General features: G+C 39.7%; 1 protein-coding gene across 3 annotated transcripts in view; it reads right to left on the reverse strand.

The window, feature by feature from the left end:
• LOC124260204 (trichohyalin-like) overlaps positions 1-23,034 on the reverse strand; it is a 151,926-nt gene that overhangs the window by 85,980 nt on the left and 42,912 nt on the right. For 2 of the 3 annotated variants that reach the window (XM_046694466.1, XM_046694465.1), the window contains exons 3-7: positions 22,712-22,869; positions 20,378-20,491; positions 18,741-18,929; positions 8,319-8,414; positions 6,175-6,270 (exon numbers count right to left, since the gene is read on the reverse strand). In XM_046694466.1, coding sequence (XP_046550422.1) covers positions 6,175-6,270; positions 8,319-8,414; positions 18,741-18,834 — 286 coding nt within the window. In that variant the 5' untranslated portion in view covers positions 18,835-18,929; positions 20,378-20,491; positions 22,712-22,869. The remainder of the gene's footprint in view (positions 1-6,174; positions 6,271-8,318; positions 8,415-18,740; positions 18,930-20,377; positions 20,492-22,711; positions 22,870-23,034) is intronic. The other variant, XM_046694467.1, reaches the window with a different exon arrangement.

Below are 23,034 nucleotides of genomic sequence, written 5' to 3' on the forward strand. Positions count from 1 at the left end.
TAAAGATAGATATAACCCTTTATGCCCAAGTATGGTCATATGAATTAATACCTAGTGTACATGGATCAGCATCTAGCAGGATGGATCAGCAAAGATAGAGTCTATAATCTCTAAGCTGGAGTGTATTCATCTAGTATCATGGATCAGCAATCATAGAGTCTACAGTCTCAAAGCCAGAATGTATTCCTCCAATGGACGGATCAGCAATCAGAGTCTACAGTCTCAAAGCCAGAATGTATTCCTCTAATGTGACGGATCAGCAATCATAGAGTCTACAGTCTCAAAGCCAGAATGTATTCCTCTCAATGTGACGGATCAGCAATCAGAGTCTACAGTCTCAAAGCCAGAATGTATTCCTCTAATGTGACGGATCAGCAATCATAGAGTCTACAGTCTCAAAGCCAGAATGTATTCCTCTAATGTGACGGATCAGCAAACATAGAGTCTACAGTCTCAAAGCCAGAATGTATTCCTCTAATGTGACGGATCAGCAATCAGAGTCTACAGTGTCATAGCTAGAATGTATTCTTCCAATGTGACGGATCAGCAATCAGAGTCTACAGTCTCAAAGCTAAAATGTATTCCTCTAATGTGACAGATCAGCAATCATAGAGTCTACAGTCTCAAAGCCAGAATGTATTCCTCTAATGTGACGGATCAGCAAACATAGTGTTTACAGTCTCAAAGCCAGAATGTATTCCTCCAATGTGACGGATCAACAATCAGAGTCTACAGTCTCAAAGCTAGAATGTATTCCTCCAATGTGACGGATCAGCAATCAGAGTCTACAGTCTCAAAGCCAGAATGTATTCCTCCAATGTGACGGATCAGCAATCAGAGTCTACAGTCTCAAAGCTAGAATGTATTCATCTAGTATTATGGATCAGCAATCATAGCTTCTACAGTCTCAAAGCCAGAATGTATTCCTCTAATGTGACGGATCAGCAATCAGAGTCTACAGTCTCAAAGCCAGAATGTATTCCTCTAATGTGACGGATCAGCAATCAGAGTCTACAGTCTCAAAGCCAGAATGTATTCCTCCAATGTGACGGATCAACAATCAGAGTCTACAGTGTCAAAGCTAGAATGTATTCCTCCAATGTGACGGATCAGCAATCAGAGTCTACAGTGTCATAGCTAGAATGTATTCTTCCAATGTGACAGATCAGCAATCAGAGTCTACAGTCTCAAAGCTAGAATGTATTCATCTAGTATCATGGATCAGCAATCATAGAGTCTACAGTCTCAAAGCCAGAATGTATTCCTCTAATGTGACGGATCAGCAATCAGAGTCTACAGTCTCAAAGCTAGAATGTATTCCTCTAATGTGACGGATCAGCAATCAGAGTCTACAGTCTCAAAGCTAGAATGTATTCCTCTAATGTGACGGATCAGCAATCAGAGTCTACAGTCTCAAAGCTAGAATGTATTCCTCTAATGTGACAGATCAGCAATCAGAGTCTACAGTCTCAAAGCCAGAATGTATTCCTCTAATGTGACGGATCAGCAATCAGAGTCTACAGTCTCAAAGCCAGAATGTATTCCTCTAATGTGACGGATCAGCAATCAGAGTCTACAGTCTCAAAGCTAGAATGTATTCCTCTAATGTGACGGATCAGCAATCAGAGTCTACAGTCTCAAAGCCAGAATGTATTCTTCTAATGTGACGGATCAGCAAACATAGAGTCTACAGTCTCAAAGCCAGAATGTATTCCTCCAATGTGACGGATCAGCAATCATAGAGTCTACAGTCTCAAAGCCAGAATGTATTCCTCTAATGTGACGGATCAGCAATCAGAGTCTACAGTCTCAAAGCCAGAATGTATTCCTCTAATGTGACGGATCAGCAAACATAGAGTCTACAGTCTCAAAGCATGACTATTCCACTGTCACCTATGACAGTGTCTACAATCGCAAAGCTAAAATCTATTCCTCTAGTTTGATGGATCAGCTATGATAGAATCTACAGTCTCAAAACACTATGATCTAATTTCTTCTTTGGTGGCAAAAGCTAAGGTAAAGCTGGAACTAAGAAGAACAACGAAGCTCTCCAGTCTACAAGCTGTGGACAAAACTAATTACTTTACCCACTCACATCAAAGTATACAGAACAGTGAGTGAAATAACTGTGAAACAGAGTAGAGCCAACTCCTCTTATCTGAGATGAGTCTAGATGCTAGAAGAGTCATAAAATCTACATCTGGTGTAAGCGACCAAGGTTTCTGGACTAAAGGGCTGTGGAAAGACAGAAACTGTGACTATGAGAAAATGATAAATCTCCTTTCAAACCTCGCCTGGGACTGGAGGGTGGTGTGAGACAGGTGCGAGGGAGGGTGGGGAGGGGAGGTTTCCCCCTCGGCTCGGTGCTGTGGGATCTCCGATGTCTCCCAGTGTAACGAGCATCTAGATTTGAGAAACAAACGATGGTTATTCATGCCATAGAAGCACCTCAGTGAAACCGAACTGAAACTGAACAGTTTGATCTGATGTGCCAGGGGATTAAACCAACAGGCTTCCATTCTCCTGGCAAAAGTTCCAGGAAGCCAGGAGGAGGAAAACTTGAAACTTCCAGACCAGAGTGCAGATGACAACTTTACACACCAAAATATACTATTTACACATTGCTGAGGATCTAATCATTGATTCAACAGAAAACTATGATGTGGGGTCAAATTTGGTATAAATATCTAAGCTTATTGTAAGCATGGATCCAAGTTTTCAGTATGTCATTTCATCTGGGGATCTTGTACCTGCTATTGACAGGTGTTGTGTACTTATCAATGAACCGTGCCATGATTTGCAAAATGGTTAATTGATGCCATGAAAACTATTTTTATGGTTACTCATGTATCAAGTGCATATGGTTAGCTGAAAGTGGCTGTTTTCCTAAAGATGTGCTACTATATCATTATTTACCCAGTTTTAAATGGATACAATTTCAAATCATAAGTCTATGTTTAAGCAAAGTTGCAAATTTTTGTGGCCCTTAGCAAAGTGTGAATAGCATACTATGATGCGGGGCAGTAGTGGAGGTTTTAGAGCATTCACTCATTATGCTAAAGATCCAGGTTCGATTCCTCATATGGGTAAAATCTTTTGAGTCCCATTTCTGGTGTCCCCCACCATGATATTGCTGAAATATTGCCAAAAGTGGTGTAAATCCATACTCACATAAATATGAGCAAATGGATGGGTCCACATAAGTGAGTGAGTTTAGTTTTACGCTGCACTCAGCAATATTCCAGCTATATGGCGGCAGTCTGTGATTAATCGAGTCTGGACCAGACAATCCAGTGATTAACAGCACGACCATCAATCTACACAATTGGGAATCAATGGTATGTGTCAACCAAGTCAGCAAACCTGACCACCCGATCACGTTAGTCGCCTCTTAAGGCAAGCATGGCTGCTGAAGTCCAGTTCTAACCCAGATCTGAATGGGTCTTCACAGGTAATGGGGGAACATATACAAAGCTGGTTAGACAGCATATGTTATATTTGGGATTACACTTTCTCAATACAGTACTGATTCTAGTACCTTGATGGGTTGAGTCCCATCCGGGGTTCGAACCCACACCCTCAGAGTCAGGCACCTTATACCGGTAAATACCGGTATACCGGTTATATTGCGCAGCCCTACTTATAATACAGTTAAATATGGCTGCTGTAGTCAAATTGGTCTGTTAATAACAAAGTAAGTTAACACAAACCAGTGGTTAATAGCATGAGCAAGAATCAAATCCCATAATAAATACAAATATGGTACATGATAAATACAAACATGGCAAATGATAATATAGTTATGGTAAATGATAAATACACATATGGTAAATGATAAATACACATATGGTAAATGATAAATACACATATGGTAAATGATAAATACACATATGGTAAATGATAAATACACATATGGTAAATGATAAATACACATATGGTAAATGATAAATACACATATGGTAAATGATAAATACACATATGGTAAATGATAAATACACATATGGTAAATGACAAATACACATATGGTAAATGACAAATACACATATGGTAAATGATAAATACACATATGGTAAATGATAAATACACATATGGTAAATGATAAATACACATATGGTAAATGACAAATACACATATGGTAAATGATAAATACACATATAAATGACACATATGGTAAATGATACACATAATGACAAATACACATATGGTAAATGATAAATACACATATGGTAAATGATAAATACACATATGGTAAATGATACATACACATATGGTAAATGATAAATACACATATGGTAAATGATAAATACATGCTGCTCTGCTGGATTGTGATGTCATGACCCTGTTCAGTTAGCTGTTCACACTTTAAACTGACAACAACACTGTCACAGCTACAAATTAATGACGGAATATACCAAGGAAGCTAGGGGTCATATAAAAATATGTACTTAGACTTTTTCTATATTAGTTGGTTTACAGATGGATTTTCTCCAAACTTCGTGATCCGAGGTCGAATAGAATAAAATAAAAAAATTCACCCTTGTACAAATTTTAAAAAAAGTAGTGTGAAAATAAATACCATTTCAAATTCTGTCGTTCATTTAGCATTTTTTGAGGAATGTGATAGAGTACCCAAAAATTAACATTTACACACTGCTAAAAATACAGGAGGAAGCGACAAAAGGTTTTCATATCTCATGCTTTAATTGAACATCAAGCGGTCATTGTGAACGTCTTTATATCTGGGCCAGGGAGAGAAATGATAAATTGTAAGCATAGAGTCTTTGAACGGCATTTAGAAGTGATACACATGAAGGCCAGAATTTATAGATGTCAACTTCTATGTTTTGATAGACACGAAGTTTCGTTGTATATTTTTACTCCTTCATCAGGTCTTGGAGCATATTCTTAGAATATGCCCTGATGGACAGACTGACTGACTGACTGAGTGAGTTTGGGTTTACGCCGCTTTTAGCAATATTCCAGCAAAATCACGGCGGGGGACACCAGAAATTGACACCAGTCACTTCACACATTGTGCCCATGTGGGGATTCGAACCCGGGTCTTCGGCGTGGCCCTGATGGAGATTAAATTCTTGCCTTAATGTAAATATTGTTTAATTTTTCAAAAGTGTGATTATCAAGCTCAGGATCACATAGGCTGGAGGTGAGGTGAGGTGAAATTGGTTTTAACGTCGTGCTTGAGGAATATTTTCCTCATATGACGACGTGCATGCGTGTGTATGTGTATGTGCGGCTGCTTGTACTAGCCCAAACTGAAGCTGGTTTTATAGTGCTAGCCCACTGAGATACCATGCCGCAGTGAAGCATGAATACCCCACTCAGACACATTATACTGACTCCGAGCCGACCAGTCCTTGTTGTACCCATTAATGCCGAGAGCCAGGCAGGGACCAACAAGTACCATATTTTAACGTCTTTTGGTATGATGCGGCCGGGGATCGAACCCGCGACCTTCCGCTCTCCAGGCGGACACTCTAACCACTACACCACGGAGGCGGTCACATAGGTTGGAATGCCTGCAAGCCATAGTGCTGGGAATTTGTTAAAATCTCATAATTGATGATTGGTTCATTACCACCGAACAATCATCAAAAATAATTGGTCAGCGTCATTTATGAAATTTGTTAATGCACAAAAAAACAAAGAAAAAACATGTAGTTATTTGGTTTTTGTGTGCAAAATTTCACTTCTTTAAAGGATGAATAGTATGTTAGGAACATAAATTTCTTGGTGTCTTTAAGATAAATTCGATCATGACTTGGAATGAGCTTGTAGTGGTTATGAAATGTAACAGACAAAACCAACCTTGTGAAAAATATTGTTGATGAAAACAAGTGTTCCAGAATTGTTTGTGTTTGATTATGAGAAAACATGGTCGTTTAGTCACTGCGACCAATCTTCGATTATTTCAATTAATCGGATCACCACTAGTGAGCCAAGAAATATAACACAAAATAGCTGAATAACTTTGTAAAATTGATGGTAACAGTTTCAACAACTGTTTCTGAAAATCTCTAAGGTGTTAGTGGTTGCATTGTAATGTCAAACATATCTGCAGAGACAATATCAATACAATAACGCACAATGAGAGCTGCTAATGTCATATGAGTGATATATCTGTATACACATCCCTCCACCATGCTTGACCCTCACCTGACGGCCGAGTGACCACCCCCTCGTCCGAGTTGACCGTGTCACGGTCACTACCTGGTCTGGGTATGCGGGCCTTCAAGTCATCCAGATAACCACCTACGTCAAAGGTGTACATTCATTGTACCTCATCATCATCACCCAATACCTCATAGGTAAGCATATCAAATAACACTTGACCACGTCGCAGTTGGGTCAGTTTTAAACAGCATTTCAGTTAGTTTGAAGACGTCAGCTTCATAATGGAGGAGCCCAAACTGATGAAGGTGTTAGACATGTACCACATGCATGCAGCCATCAGCATGGTGCTTACAGTGAGTGAGTGAGTGAGTATGGGTGTACGCCGCTTTTAGCAATTTTCCAGCAATATCTCGGTTGGGGACACCAGTATTGTATCCATGTGGGGAATCGAACCAGAGTCTTTGGCGTGATGAGACCCGTGAAGATCCGGAGTAGAATAGGTCTTCAGCAACCCATTCTTGTCATAAAAGGCGACTATGCTAGTCGTAAAAGGCGACTAACAGGATCAGGTGGTCAGGCTTGCTGACTTGGTTGACACATGTCATTGGTTCCCAAATGCGCAGATTGATGCTCATGCTGTTGATCACTGGATTGTCTGTTCCAGACTCAATTATTTACAGACCGCCGCCATATAGCTGGAATATTGCTGAATGCGGCGTAAAACTAAACTCACTCACTCACTCACTTTGGCATGATGAGCAAACGCTTTAAACCACTTGGCTATCCTACCACCCACATGGTACTAACAAACTTGGATACATAATCACACTGTATTTAAACCCAGGGTCATTGGTTTCTGGTACATCCAAGGGGAGTAACTCTGCACAGCAAATTGCAGCACCTTGGACATCTGGGCCACCTGGTCCATGCCAATTTATTGTGGTGCAGTAGCCTCAACAACCAGCTACAGTTCACTCATATGACTACTAAAAAGCCCCATAACCTTTCTAAGCAAACATTATCTCCAACATATTAAAACCAAAGAGAAGTATTGGTATAATGTTTGCACAGGGACACAATGTGTCTTTTGATAATGTTTATTGTTTAGTGCCACACTTAGTGAGTGAGTTTGGTTTTACGCCGCTTTTAGCAATATTCCAGCAATATCACGGCAGGGGACACCAGAAATGAGCTTCACACATTGTACCCATTTGGGGAATCGAACCCGGGTCTTCGGTGTGATGAGCGAACGCTTTAACCACTAGGCTACCCCACCGCCCCTAATGCCACACTTAGCAATATTCCAGCTATATATGACCTGTATCTGGTCTGGACCAGAAAACCCAGTGACTGACATCATGAGCATCAATCTTCACAATTGTCAACCAAGTCAGCGAGCCCCATAGTCGCCTGTTACGACAAGCATGGATTGCTGAAGATCAAGTCTAACGCAGATCTCATTGATCTTGTTGATTATGAGAAATTTCTTATCAGTTGCTGTTGATATTTATTTCAAAACAGTGAACATGAATCTTTGTTATGATTGATAGTAATCTAGATATCTTTAGACTAAGAGTTATTACAAATAAACAACATGGCACACCTCAGATAAATTGACACAGAAAGCTCTTGTGATTACCTCCCCTTATTCTACAGATGACAACGAAGCAAATGTACTGAATCTACAAAACTAAAATCTACTCATATTTGGAATGTCTAAATGAACTATCCACACAAACAAAACCACAAATTCATCACGGCAAAATAGAACAAAAGTATGTTGTCTCACAAACCCAACTTTCGAAGATATATAAATTTATCTACCTGGAATATATCTATACTCAACGTACCAACATAAAACAAAAATTCTCATTCCAACAATTAGTATTAATTTTTGCTTTACTGACATTCTTTAACAAGATTGTACAATTAGAATGGGGAAAGAAATCCTTAAGATTTAACTTTTTTCTTAATGGCATTCACCAACAAGACTGAAGAAAACCAAAACAGTAGAACAATTTCTTGCGTTACAATTTTGTCTTAATGTCATTCACCAACATTTACAATTAAATAAGTGGAAATATTGCTGTTTCAGAATCGACAGGTTGGGTGTGTATGACATACACAGTTCACCAAAAACAACCACCAATCAAAAAGCACTTGGCATATGAGTGACAGGTGCATACCTCGCTTCTTGCGCATGATTTCCTTGAACTTCTCGTCGATCTGCTGGGCAGCCAGGGAGTCGAGGTCACTGTGGCCATCATCCCCACGGTGGTCATCTGGAATGAACAGGTATTTTCAACATCGGAAACGCATATGCAAATGTACTACTACTTGTGTTGTTTAACGCTTTACTCAGCAATATTCCAGCTTATGGAGGCAGTCTGTAAATAATCGAGTCTGGACCAGATAATCCAGTGATCAACATCATGAGCTTTGATCTACTCATTCCATTAGTTGCCTCTTACAACAAGCATGGGCCTGGGCCCCGTTCCTCAAAGCGATCGTAGCGCTAAGGTGATCGTAACTCCCATACTTTAACATAGACTTACGACTGTCGTAGCGCTACGATCGCTTTGAGGAACGGGACCCTGGACATTACAGTTTGTCAATAGAGTCACATATGAGACTGTCTCTTGTATATTTATTTGCTGGCCTTGAGATAGACTAATAACAAACAACTAAAATTTAAAAACAAAAACATAAACATTTTACAAAACAATATTTCTTGACTCTGTTTTGAAACGAGAAAAAATCACAAAAGTTCATCACCACAATTTGCATAAAATGGTAAAAATACTATATATAATACCATAATAAACATGCATTATTAAAATACATATTTTTTTGTATTGTTGATTGGGATTATTGTTTGTATCTTGATTACTTGATTAGATACGTAAAATCACACCAGAACATGTAAAAATCATGGTATTACAAAACACACAGAGGGCAGAACTGTAATCTGGAGGAAGATTACTGTAAGTCATAACATCTGTTATCTCGTCAAACACAACTAAAGACTGTGTCAAAAAGGAACCTTTGCAGGGACTGACCATTGTTTACACTGCCATCAGCAATATTAATTATATCATGATAAACAAAGATTGCGCTTGATCTCATGAAAAAAAATCCATGTTCCATAACAAGTCACATTGAACGATAAAGGGGGATAACTCTGTAAGGCATACTAAATATTTCATCTCTTTCCCATGTGAAGCCTCCAAACCAAGTGAAACTACCCCCAAATGTTTACGGTGACATTTCAAGACGGTATTAGTAGAACCACAGTATTTTGCCTTCTGTTCGGTGTACTGTAATGCAATAAAAATTTGGTATTTTCGGTTTTCGTACGGTCATTTACTTTAACATTTTCTAAAATGTCTAAAAATTGAATAATTGTTGTCAAAATCTATGCATTTCTTTACTGGATGGTCGCTATTTTTGGGAAGTTCTCATGTACCAAAAGGGACAAACCAAAGGCCTTGTACCGCAATATGTACCCTACTGTGGTAAGAGTGAAATGTTTCACCCCTATTGGTCATATGTTTTCAAATACTGTATGTAAGTATGAATAAAGTGTGCATAAAATAGGGATGCATACCCTGGACCATCCTCGATAATCTCCAGGGTATACATATCGATAAATCTCCACTTTACCCTGGATGCATCTGCAGCTTTTAATCATTTTATTGACCCATGAAGATCCGGGGTAGAATAGGTCTTCAGCAACCCATGTGCTTGCCATACAAAGCGACTATCTTGTCGTAAGAGGCGACTAACGGGATCGGGTGGTCAGGCTCGCTGGCTTGGTTGACACATGTCATCAGTTCCCAATTGCGCAGATTGATGCTCATGCTGTTGCTCATGCTGTTGATCACTGGATTGTCTGGTCCAGACTCAATTATTTACAGACCGCCGCCATATAGCTGGAATATTGCTGAGTGCGGCGTAAAACTGAACTCACTCACTCACTCACTAATCATTTTATTACCTCCCTTTGCTGTCTATTTATCGAACCAGGCATCTACGCTGGAAAGCTGAGCATACCAATCACAAGGCTTCATCAAAACTCACTTTCTAACCACTTAAACTTGGCAACACGATTGTTGCAGAGGTACTCTGAAAGTGGTAGACGGAGTTCTTGCATATATGTTTTGAAAGTTTCAGACCTGTCAATTTGTCTGTATGAAATTTCCCCTAAATCGGACTCCCACAGCGAGCAAACCTTCATGGCTGCGGCCGCTATCATTGTTGACACTGGCAAGCTTGGTTGTAATAGCTTATCTGATTGGCTACTGTGAGAAGGCAGACCCAGCAAAGGGAGGTAATAAAATTATCAGGCCATAGATGCATCCAGGGTACTAGTGGAGATTTATCGAAACGTATACCCTGGAGATTATCGAGGATGACCCTGCACCCTCTCCGGTGGAACTAAATATGGTTCTAGCTGACGCCACAGCACGTGACACCAAGACAAGGCAACAGACTTGGTGTTCTTATGAGGAATCAAACCAAAGCCTTGTCCATGACAAACCAGCACTTGAACCACTGGGCCATTAAGTCACTGGGGAAACAATAGCAAGGGATTAGATGACTCCTATCGATGACATTAGTATAATTTTACAAACCAGTTCATTAGTAAATTTGAACAGCAATATTAGAGCTCCATTAATCACAATGCAACACGCTCCCACCTCTCAAAGGTCCATGGCCATGACCTTGATCAAATGTAACACACCCACCATGGAATTCATCAAAGGACATTTCTTAACAAGCACCACAGACAGTGGATTGTCATGACGAAAAAGACAAAGATTATCAATCTCTAAATATAAGCACAGGGATTCATCTAGCATTCCCCCCAAAAAATTCAAAATAGATTTAAAAAATGGCAAAAATTAAAGATATAATTTTTAAAAATATTTCTATATTTATGTTTATTTAGACATATTTTAACATTGCCTTTCATGCAGTAATGTATACCGGTAACTTAGCAGAGTTGGTCCAGGACCCTGTTTCACAAAGCATTCTTAGCATTAGGCGAACCTAAACCAAGGCTTAGGACTCATTGTGCTAAGACGGCTTTGTGTACCTCATTGGCCCTGTTGTCAGCAATATTAGTTATGACTATGACGACATTAGATGCTTGATGGGCATTATGACAACATTAATTAACACGTCACAATTTAATTCTGGACTCACAAAAGTCCAGAAACTCTCCGCACTGTGGGCACTTCCTGACAAGAGATTTGACCAAATGAAACATGCAGTTGTTATGAATATATGCCAAGGATGAAAACATGAAAATTTTTTTTTTCGAAAACTGGAAATTTAAACTAGCTCGCCCATGGGCAAGCCCATGGGCGAACAGTGGCCCATGGGTGAGAATGTTTAATTTCGATCAGAATTCATGTTTTGGAGGTTGTAAATGAATAAGTGTATGTTTATAAGCATCATGACACAAATTTCAACTCATTTTGACTTAATTTGACTAACTTAGAGCGATATTTAAAAATCTCGCCTATGGGAGAAAAACATTTTGGCCCATTGGCGAGAATATTTACTTTTACTCAATATTTATGTTTTGGAGGTTGTAAATGATGAGTGTATGTTTATAAGCATCATGACACAAATTTCAACTCATTTTGACTTAATTCGACTAACTTAGGGCGATATTAAAAAATAGATAGAGGACGAGTGTCAGAACACTATCAAGATTTTAACGTATTGTTACAGGAACAAAGTGCGAACAAAGATGATAAAGGTCTCTCACGAGTACTTTTATCTATCTTACATGCAAGTAATCAAGTTGCACGAACCAGACACTGCCGATAGACTCACCACAGACGTCCAGATACATTCAAAGCAGATTACATAATTTTATCTCTAACTGTATATTATATCTGTAACTACTCCAACATGCCCGTGATCATTCTGTATCATGCACTGCTAGTTTGTGTCGTGTGATTGCCAGGGCTGTCAAGTATCATGACGTTTGAGAGTGTCATGCCTGTATACTTCAGTGTACGTTATCAGCATATAAAGTAGTCCACGTGATGACAAAACAGAGACCACCCATAAGTCCAAAGTGATTGTCTGTGCTCAAACTCGCCAGCTGTCCTACCTTGACTCTTTAAGCCCCATAGGTCAACGTTTATGCTTACAGTTAAAGTGTAACCCAATTTAATTTGGTTATTAGGACCCTGTATTTTTATCAGCTGCAACTTAACTGTACTACCAAATTCATAAGCTATACGCCTACTCCTTCTACACACATAATGGCTAAGATAACCTTCTCACTTCTTTTGCCCCAAGTCCTTCCTTCCCATACCCCGACCCCATCTTCTTAATTCCAAACCATTATCAATTTATACTCCTTGCTATCAGCTTAGTCATACCTACAATTATCTACACTCATTTATCATCTGCTTCACCTTTTTCATTTTTGTATTCTGACGCTTCTTCTTCCAAATTAAACCCGTGACGGTCCGAGTTAGAATGAGCCTTCAGTAACCCATGCTTGTCTACCCGTGAAGGTCCGAGTTAGAATGAGCCTTCAGTAACCCATGCTTGTCTACCCGTGAAGGTCCGAGTTAGAATGAGCCTTCAGTAACCCATGCTTGTCTACCCGTGAAGGTCCGAGTTAGAATGAGCCTTCAGTAACCCATGCTTGTCGTAAGAGGCGACTAACGGGATCGGGTGGTCAGGCTCGCTGGCTTGGTTGACACATGTCATCAGTTCCCAATTGCGCAGATTGATGCTCATGCTGTTCATCACTGGATTGTCTGGTCCAGACTCGATTATTTGCAGACCGCCGCCATATAGCTGGAATATTGCTGAGTGCGGCGTAAAACTGAACTCACTCACTCACTCACTAATCATTTTATTACCTCCCTTTGCTGTCTATTTATCGAACCAGGCATCTACGCTGGAAAGCTGAGCATACCAATCACAAGGCTTCATCAAAACTCACTTTCTAACCACTTAAACTTGGCAACACGATTGTTGCAGAGGTACTCTGAAAGAGGTAGACGGAGTTCTTGCATATATGTTTTGAAAGTTTCAGACCTGTCAATTTGTCTGTATGAAATTTCCCCTAAATCGACTCCCACAGCGAGCAAACCTTCATGGTTGCAGCCGCAATCATTGTTGACACTGGCAAGCTTGGTTGTAATAGCTTATCTGATTGGCTACTGTGAGAAGGCAGACCCAGCAAAGGGAGGTAATAAAATTATCAGGCCATAGATGCATCCAGGGTACTAGTGGAGATTTATCGAAACGTATACCCTGGAGATTATCGAGGATGACCCTGCACCCTCTCCGGTGGAACTAAATATGGTTCTAGCTGACGCCACAGCACGTGACACCAAGACAAGGCAACAGACTTTGTGTTCTTATGAGGAATCAAACCAAAGCCTTGTCCATGACAAACCAGCACTTGAACCACTGGGCCATTAAGTCATTGGGGTAACAATAGCAAGAGATTAGACGACACAAATCGATGACATTAGTATAATTTTACAAACCAGTTCATTAGTAAATTTGAACAGCAATATAAGAGCTCCATTAATCACAATGCAACACGCTCCCACCTCTCAAAGGTCCATGGCCATGACCTTGATCAAATGTAAAACACCCACCATGGAATTCATCAAAGGACATTTCTTAACAAGCACCACAGACAGGGGATTGTCATGACGAAAAAGACAAAGATTATCAATCTCTAAATATAAGCACAGGGATTCATCTAGCATTCCCCCCAAAAAATTCAAAATAGATTTAAAAAATGGCAAAAATTAAAGATATAATTTTTAAAAATATTTCTATATTTATGTTTATTTAGACATATTTTAACATTGCCTTTCATGCAGTAATGTATACCGGTAACTTAGCAGAGTTGGTCCAGGACCCTGTTTCACAAAGCATTGTTACCATTAGGCGAACCTAAACCAAGGCTTAGGACTCATTGTGCTAAGACGGATTTGTGTACCTCATTGGCCCTGTTGTCAGCAATATTAGTTATGACTATGACGACATTAGATGCTTGATGGGCATTATGACAACATTAATTAACACGTCACAATTTAATTCTGGACTCACAAAAGTCCAGAAACTCTCCGCACTGTGGGCACTTCCTGACAAGAGATTTGACCAAATGAAACATGCAGTTGTTATGAATATATGCCAAGGATGAAAACATGAAAATTTTTTTTTTCGAAAACTGGAAATTTAAACTAGCTCGCCCATGGGCAGGCCCATGGGCGAACAGTGGCCCATGGGTGAGAATGTTTAATTTTGATCAGAATTCATGTTTGGAGGTTGTAAATGAATAAGTGTATGTTTATAAGCATCATGACACAAATTTCAACTCATTTTGACTTAATTTGACTAACTTAGAGCGATATTTAAAAATCTAAGCCCATGGGAGAAAACATTTTGGCCCATTGGCGAGAATATTTACTTTTACTCAATATTTATGTATGTTTTGAGGTTGTAAATGAATGAGTGTATGTTTATAAGCATCATGACACAAATTTCAACTCATTTTGACTTAATTTGACTAACTTAGAGCGATATTTAAAAATCTAAGCCCATGGGAGAAAACATTTTGGCCCATTGGCTAGAATATTATTTACTTTTACTCAATATTTATGTATGTTTTGGAGGTTGTAAAATGAATGAGTGTATGTTTATAAGCATCATGACACAAATTTCAACTCATTTTGACTTAATTCGACTAACTTAGGGGCGATATTAAAAATAGATAGAGGACGAGTGTCAGAACACTATCAAGATTTTAACGATTGTTACAGGAACAAAGTGCGAACAAAGATGATAAAGGTCTCTCACGAGTACTTTTATCTATCTTACAGGCAAGTAATCAAGTTGCACGAACCAGACACTGCTGATAGACTCACCACAGACGTCCAGATACATTCAAAGCAGATTACATAATTTTATCTCTAACTGTATATTATATCTGTAACTACTCCAACATGCCCGTATCAATCTGTATCATGCACTGCTGGTTTGTGTCGTGTGATTGCCAGGGCTGTCAAGTATCATGACGTTTGAGAGTGTCATGCCTGTATACTTCAGCGTACGTTATCAGCATATAAAGTAGTCCACATGATGACAAAACAGAGACCACCCATAAGTCCAAAGTGATTGTCTGTGCTCAAACTCGCCAGCTGTCCTACCTCGACTCTTTAAGCCCCATAGGTCAACGTTTATGCTTACAGTTAAAGTGTAACCCAATTTAATTTGGTTATTAGGACCCTGTATTTTTATCAGCTGCAACTTAACTGTACTACCAAATTCATAAGCTATACCCTACTCCTTCTACACACATAATGGCTAAGATAACCATCTCACTTCTTTTTTGCCCCCAAGTCCTTCCTTCCCCATACCCCGACCCCATCTTCTTAATTCCAAACCATTATCAATTTATACTCCTTGCTATCAGCTTAGTCATACCTACAATTATCTACACTCATTTATCATCTGCTTCACCTTTTTTCATTTTGGTTTCTGACGTTTCTTCTTCCGAGTTAGAATTAAACCCGTAACCCATGCTTGTCCTACCCGTTAGGAATAGAATGAGCCTTCAGTAACTCATGCTTGTCTACCCGTGAAGGTCCGTTAGAATGAGTTCAGTAGAATGAGCCTTCAGTAGAAAGCCATGCTTGTCGTCGAAGAGGCTTAACTAACGGGATCGGGTGGTCAGGCTCGCTGGCTTGGTTGACACATGTCATCAGTTCCCAATTGCGCAGATTGATGCTCATGCTGTTCATCACTGGATTGTCTGGTCCAGACTCGATTATTTACAGACCGCCGCCATATAGCTGGAATATTGCTGAGTGCGGCGTAAAACTGAACTCACTCACTCACTCACTAATCATTTTATTACCTCCCTTTGCTGTCTATTTATCGAACCAGGCATCTACGCTGGAAAGCTGAGCATACCAATCACAAGGCTTCATCAAAACTCACTTTCTAACCACTTAAACTTGGCAACACGATTGTTGCAGAGGTACTCTGAAAGAGGTAGACGGAGTTCTTGCATATATGTTTTGAAAGTTTCAGACCTGTCAATTTGTCTGTATGAAATTTCCCCTAAATCGGACTCCCACAGCGAGCAAACCTTCATGGTTGCGGCCGCTATCATTGTTGACACTGGCAAGCTTGGTTGTAATAGCTTATCTGATTGGCTACTGTGAGAAGGCAGACCCAGCAAAGGGAGGTAATAAAATTATCAGGCCATAGATGCATCCAGGGTACTAGTGGAGATTTATCAAACGATACCCTGGAGATTATCGAGGATGACCCTGCACCTCCGTGGAACTAAATATGGTTCTAGCTGACGCCACAGCACGTGACACCAAGACAAGGCAACAGACTTTGTGTTCTTATGAGGAATCAAACCAAAGCCTTGTCCATGACAAACCAGCACTTGAACCACTGGGCCATTAAGTCATTGGGGTAACAATAGCAAGAGATTAGACGACACAAATCGATGACATTAGTATAATTTTACAAACCAGTTCATTAGTAAATTTGAACAGCAATATTAGAGCTCCATTAATCACAATGCAACACGCTCCCACCTCTCAAAGGTCCATGGCCATGACCTTGATCAAATGTAACACACCCACCATGGAATTCATCAAAGGACATTTCTTAACAAGCACCACAGACAGTGGATTGTCATGACGAAAAAGACAAAGATTATCAATCTCTAAATATAAGCACAGGGATTCCTCTAGCATTCCAATTAATTCAAAATAGATTTAAAAAATGGCAAAAATTAAAGATATAATTTTTAAAAATATTTCTATATTTATGTTTATTTAGACATATATTAACATTGCCTTTCATGCAGTAATGTATACCGGTAACTTAGCAGAGTTGGTCCAGGACCCTGTTTCACAAAGCATTGTTACCATTAGGCGAACCTAAACCAAGGCTTAGGACTCATTGTGCTAAGACGGATTTGTGTACCTCATTGGCCCTGTTGTCAGCGATGGAAAGACACCATTGTTAAGCAATATTAGTTATGAATATGACGACATTAGATGCTTGATGGGCATTATGACAACATTAATTTGAAAATTTGTAATTCATGTTTGGAAATTTACATTGCCTTTGATGTTGACTGGGGGTTGATTTGAGGTTCAGCTGGGGTTGACAGGGTTGAGTTGAGGTTGACTTGGGGTTGACTATCAGTCTTTGAGCAGATCTACCTAAATGGCTGAACTAATCTACAAGTTTGAACTATGCAAATTTGACCTGGCTTTGACTTGGGGTTGACCTGGGGGTTGAGTTGATCAGATCTACCTAAATCGCTGAACTAATCTATGAGTTTGAACTATGCAGATCTGACCTGGGTTTGACTTGGGGTTGATCTGGGGGCTGAGTTTGGGTTGACTATCAACCCCTGATCAACAACGAGGAGAGTTATATGGATATACAACTTCTTTAATATAATATGAGCGATGTAGCTACTAGCACCGTTATCAAGCAAATGATGTACAATACTAGGGGCAAGGTATATATATATATATATATATATATAGTAAAGTTGAACAGTAACAGGGTTTTACATAGTTCTTCGAAACTGGGAGTCCTGGGGACTCAGGACATATTTTTTTTGAGAGTCAATTTAAAAAATTGGGAGTCCATCAATTTGCATGGATTTGCATGGATGCATGGATGCTTCCCATTTGATAATGATTATGCTAAAATATGTGTTAGTTTCAATGTCATTAGAATAATGATTGTAAACAGAATGTTTATATTTTAATATGGGATATCATTTCAGATTCATAAAGTTCTTGTCTTTCAGTGGCATTTAGAAGTTGTACATTGATGTCCAAGATATTTTTTTATGGATTAAACTTCTTTTTTAATTTCTCTCACGACGTTTCGAGACCATTCCAGGTACCTTCATCAGGTGAAATTCTTTCCCAGAAGAAAATAATGTTGCGTTCATATGGACGCACATGATTTACGTTTGGGGGTACATCATCAAATTTCTGCGTCCGATACGCAGGAATCATGCATCCCGTAAAACCCTGAGTAAGTGGGTGATGTTTGCACAATTAATGAGCTTGATGTACAAGGTTGGAGGAGTTAACACAAGAAGGCAATTCTTACACAAACAGAGTAATCTATGGGGGATTATTGGGAGGAAGCCAGTGATATGACAGACAGGATATTACATCCCCACTGCCTACAACCAACTCATCACCAAGCAATCTTAATCCCATTATTCTCCTGTCTGTCATATCACATTATATAAATTTAAAGAAGTTGTATATCCATAGAACTCTCCTCGTTGTTCATCACACCAACTTCTAAATGCCACTCAAACAAGTTAACCCCTGAGCAGATCTACATGAATCTTTAACTAATCTACAAGTTTGAACTATGCAAATTTGACCTAGGTTTGACTTGAGGTTGACCTGGGGGTTGAGTTGGGGTTGACTATCAACCCCTGATCAGATCTACATGAATCCTTGAACTAATCTACAAGTGTGAACTACTAGTATGCTAGAGCTCTACACTAAGACTGGAAGCTGAGCGATATGCTGGCCATGCACCTTCAAGTGGCGCTGTGGGCTGAGTTCCTCTCCTACCATCTGTATGGACATCAGTCAGGTTCCCCACATCGCTGTATATCTGAGCACTACCCATAATCCTCTTGTGTTCCGAGCCAGCATCGTCTTGTACACTTCCTGTTCCGACACCAGTATCCCGGTCGGAACTACCTCCGTGGGTGTGACCTAAAACTGGGATGAGAAAAAAAAGGTGAACTATATTCACATTCTACTTCAAGCTCATCAAAATAATATCTTTGTTCAGCAGTAGTCACAACTAAGATCTGATTTTCTTGAGGCTGGGCCCTTATGCATTGTAATAACAGGAACACCTTATCCATTCAGCCACCTCTTACAGCAAGCCAAAAGGGGACATGTTCTAGCTCAGAATTCATAGAGGATGCTATGGAAGATTGGTGGGGACATATTCTATCTCAGAATCCATAGAGGATGCTATGGAAGGTTGGTGGGGACATATTCTATCTCAGAATCCATAGAGGATGCTATGGAAGGTTGGTGGGGACATATTCTATCTCAGAATCCATAGAGGATGCTATTGAAGATTGCTGGGGACATATTCTAGCTCAGAATCCATAGAGGATACTATGGAAGGTTGGTGGGGACATATTCTAGCTCAGAATCCATAGAGGATACTATGGAAGGTTGGTGGGGACATATTCTAGCCTGGAATCCATAGAGGATGCTATGGAAGGTTGGTGGGGACATATTCTAGCTCAGAATCCATAGAGGATGCTATTGAAGATTGCTGGGGACATATTCTAGCTCAGAATCCATAGAGGATGCTATGGAAGGTTGGTGGGGACATATTCTACCCTGGAATCCATAGAAGATGCTATGGAAGGTTGGTGGGGACAAGTTCTAGCTCAGAATCCATACAGGATGCTATGGAAAGTTGGTGGGGACATATTCTAACCTGGAATCTCTACAGGAAGGATGGTATGGAAGGTTGGTGAGGACATATTCTAACCTGGAATCTCTACAGGAAGGATGGTAAGAAAAGTTGGTGGGGACATATTCTAACCTGGAATCTCTACAGGAAGGATGGTATGGAAGGTTGATGGGGACATATTCTAACCTGGAATCTCTACAGGAAAGGTGGTATTGAAAGTTGGTGGGGACATATTCTAACCTGGAATCTCTACAGGAGTATGGAAGGTTGATGGGGACATATTCTAACCTGGAATCTCTCCAGGAAGGATGGTATGGAAGGTTGGTGGGGACATATTCTAACCTGGAATCTCTACACTAAGGATGGTATGGAAGGTTGGTGGGGACATATTCTAACCTGGAATCTCTACAGGAAGGGTGGTATGGAAGGTTGATGGGGACATATTCTGACCAAGGAATCCCTACAGGAGGAATGGTATGGAAGGTTGATGGGGACATATTCTAACCAAGGAATCCCTACAGGAGGAATGGTATGGAAGGTTGATGGGGACATATTCTGACCAAGGAATCCCTACAGGAAGGATGGTATGGAAGGTTGATGGGGACATATTCTGACCAAGGAATCCCTACAGGAAGGATGGTATGGAAGGTTGATGGGGACATATTCTAACATGGAATCCCTACAGGAGGAATGGTATGGAAGGTTGATGCAGTCTAGACACCCGACTCACCCTGCTTGTCGCGGCGATCATCAGCGGTGTCAAACACCACGCCCTGAGCCTCAAGCCGGTTTCGGTCAAAAATAGGAAACGTTGATTTTTTACACTTTGTGGTTGACTGAAGGTCTGTGAAGGTAACATACACTGATTAAAATATGGATACAATCTGTTATCGGAAGATATTGATTATCAATCAGTGAGATTTCATTGCAGCTGATGAGATACGGGATATAAGAGTCTTGACCCTGCTGTGCACAATGTTTGGTTCTGATCATGGTTGACGTGTCAGCTGATAATTAAGATAAATTGCTTTATCAATACTCATATCAATTATTGGCTGTTACTGGCAATCAGGTCATATACTGGTCCTTGTAACAAATCTTTAATCCATAAAGTAATCTTGATTTATCAAGAATGCATCACAAAAAAGTTTGTTTAACAACTGATAGCGTGAACTTGATGCTTTGCGATAAAATATTGTGATGAAACAGATATAATCATTAAAGGAAATATATTTCAGCTTCATATTCTCTCAAGATATCTTTGTGCGATCAAGGTTTATTATCATGTAAGGACATATGTAGAATTAATATAATTTCATGTAGTATTACCTGTGTAGATGCAAGTATCATCCATGAAGTGTGCGAAATAGCCACTGGCCTGCTAGCCTTTGCCTAGTAAAAATCCAGTCAGGCCAGTAAATCTTCAAAGTCACTGGCCCGACTGGCTGGTGAATTTTCAAGGGGCCATTTTGTAAATATATCTCTCTCCATCTTATCAATTTATAATACAGTTTTAAATCGTGCAAAACTATGATAAAATGTTCATCATATTAGCAGCTTAATAATGAAACCCATGTCTACATTCAAAGTTAGGGCTAGTGAATTATTTTGTGGGCTATTAACTTTCAGGCATAGTCAGCCAAACTAGCTAGCAAAATTTGGAAGCTATTTCACACACTGCATCCATGTAGGTGGAGGTATCATATACATTAATGTAAGTACAGTCGAACACTGTTGTCTCGATATTTACGGGACCAGGAAAAAATATTGACTTATCCGAATATCGACATATCGGCATATCATCACATACAAACTTGAACGAAATGAAAGAAAACAAAAGAAAAAAGTAGATTGCATGTCTATTATTTATTTGTCCTTACAGAGATCGCAAATACACATGGTAATCTCGTCATAGTGTCCATTTTGAAATATACAAAAGTTGGATTTACTCCACAAACGAAGTGAAAAAATCAGAAAGTTTTAACTGACGGGCATTTGGTGCTGGCATGAACGCAATACTGGTCAACCACTCTTGATACATAACAAGACAAACCTACCATTTGGTAACATTTTATAGCCCCACAACACAATAGCGTTCAATTGACTCCTAATCCACATTTCTCATTCGGCAATTTAGTAACAACTCAACCATGAATTGCTTGTCACGTGATGACACAAGTCCCATATTAGATTCTCACTATGCTTTGATTCGATACTATAATCCGTTATCAGGAGTGTTAAGCTGAAATTGGGAATACATCCTAGTTAGATAAACAAACAAGTGACACCTACAACTCAATTAGCCTTAATTAGCTTACACTACCGCTACCTTTGATTCATGCCGCAGCGTGTGTGTAAACACGTGGAGACAGTCACAGTTCAGATGGATACTTGTCCGAGAAAGGTAGGTATATATCAACTTTACGTGCAAATATCAAGTTAAAGGGTAATTTTACTTATCGGGACCATGAAATCATATCGAGATATCAGAAATATCGAGACATTCGTATCGAGTTAAAAGGGTTCAAATAATGATAAATAATGAAGGTTTTGCCGTGAACGAGAAATTATATCGAGAAAACCGAGATATCGAGTTATCAGAGTTCGACACAACGGTGTTCGACTGTATAGTCTTCCTGGATGTTAATTTAAGGTGTAATATGTAGTAATATGTTCCTATAATGTCCAATCAAATACACAATCAAGAAAGCCTGATTCCAATTTGGAGATTATTTTTCTGAAATTTGATGCACATTGGAGCCCAATATTAGCCTGTGACTGGACTCAGAGTATTGAAATTGTTGACTACATAAGTGTTTGTTTCTGGTTTAAAGTCGCACACAGCAATATTCCAGCTATAAGATGGTGGTCTGTAAATAATCAAGTGATCAACAGCATGAGCATCATTCCATGCAAATGAGATATGATGACATGCGTGAACCAAGTGAGCGAGCCTGACCACTCGATCCCATTAGTTGTCTCTTACGACAAGCATGGGTTACTGAAGACCAATTCTAACCGTGACCTTCATGGGTCGAATACATAGGTGTCTACAGTGACTTACAGTGATGTTATTGGCAGTAGCGATAGCTCCCAGCTCAGCATCTATCTTGTCCAGGATCGCATGTACAGGGTCTATCTTGTGGTTGCCTGGTGAGGCTGTGATCATCGTGGTGATCTTCAGTGATGTAGGTATATCATCTGGTTCATTATCCGATAGAGCTGAAACAGATTCCTAGATTTCGGGAGACATGTTCAGATATGAGAAACTTGATGATGAACATTCCTGGAATTATTTTTTCATGTGTCACTCCCATCTCAACCACTGAAAGATCAATTCATTTCAACAGTGACTGCATCTGAAGAAACCAATGGTTAAGAGTGTGA

Source organism: Haliotis rubra, unplaced genomic scaffold (genome assembly GCF_003918875.1).
Source record: "Haliotis rubra isolate DU_JTF1 unplaced genomic scaffold, ASM391887v1 Scf754, whole genome shotgun sequence".
NCBI lineage: Eukaryota > Metazoa > Mollusca > Gastropoda > Lepetellida > Haliotidae > Haliotis > Haliotis rubra.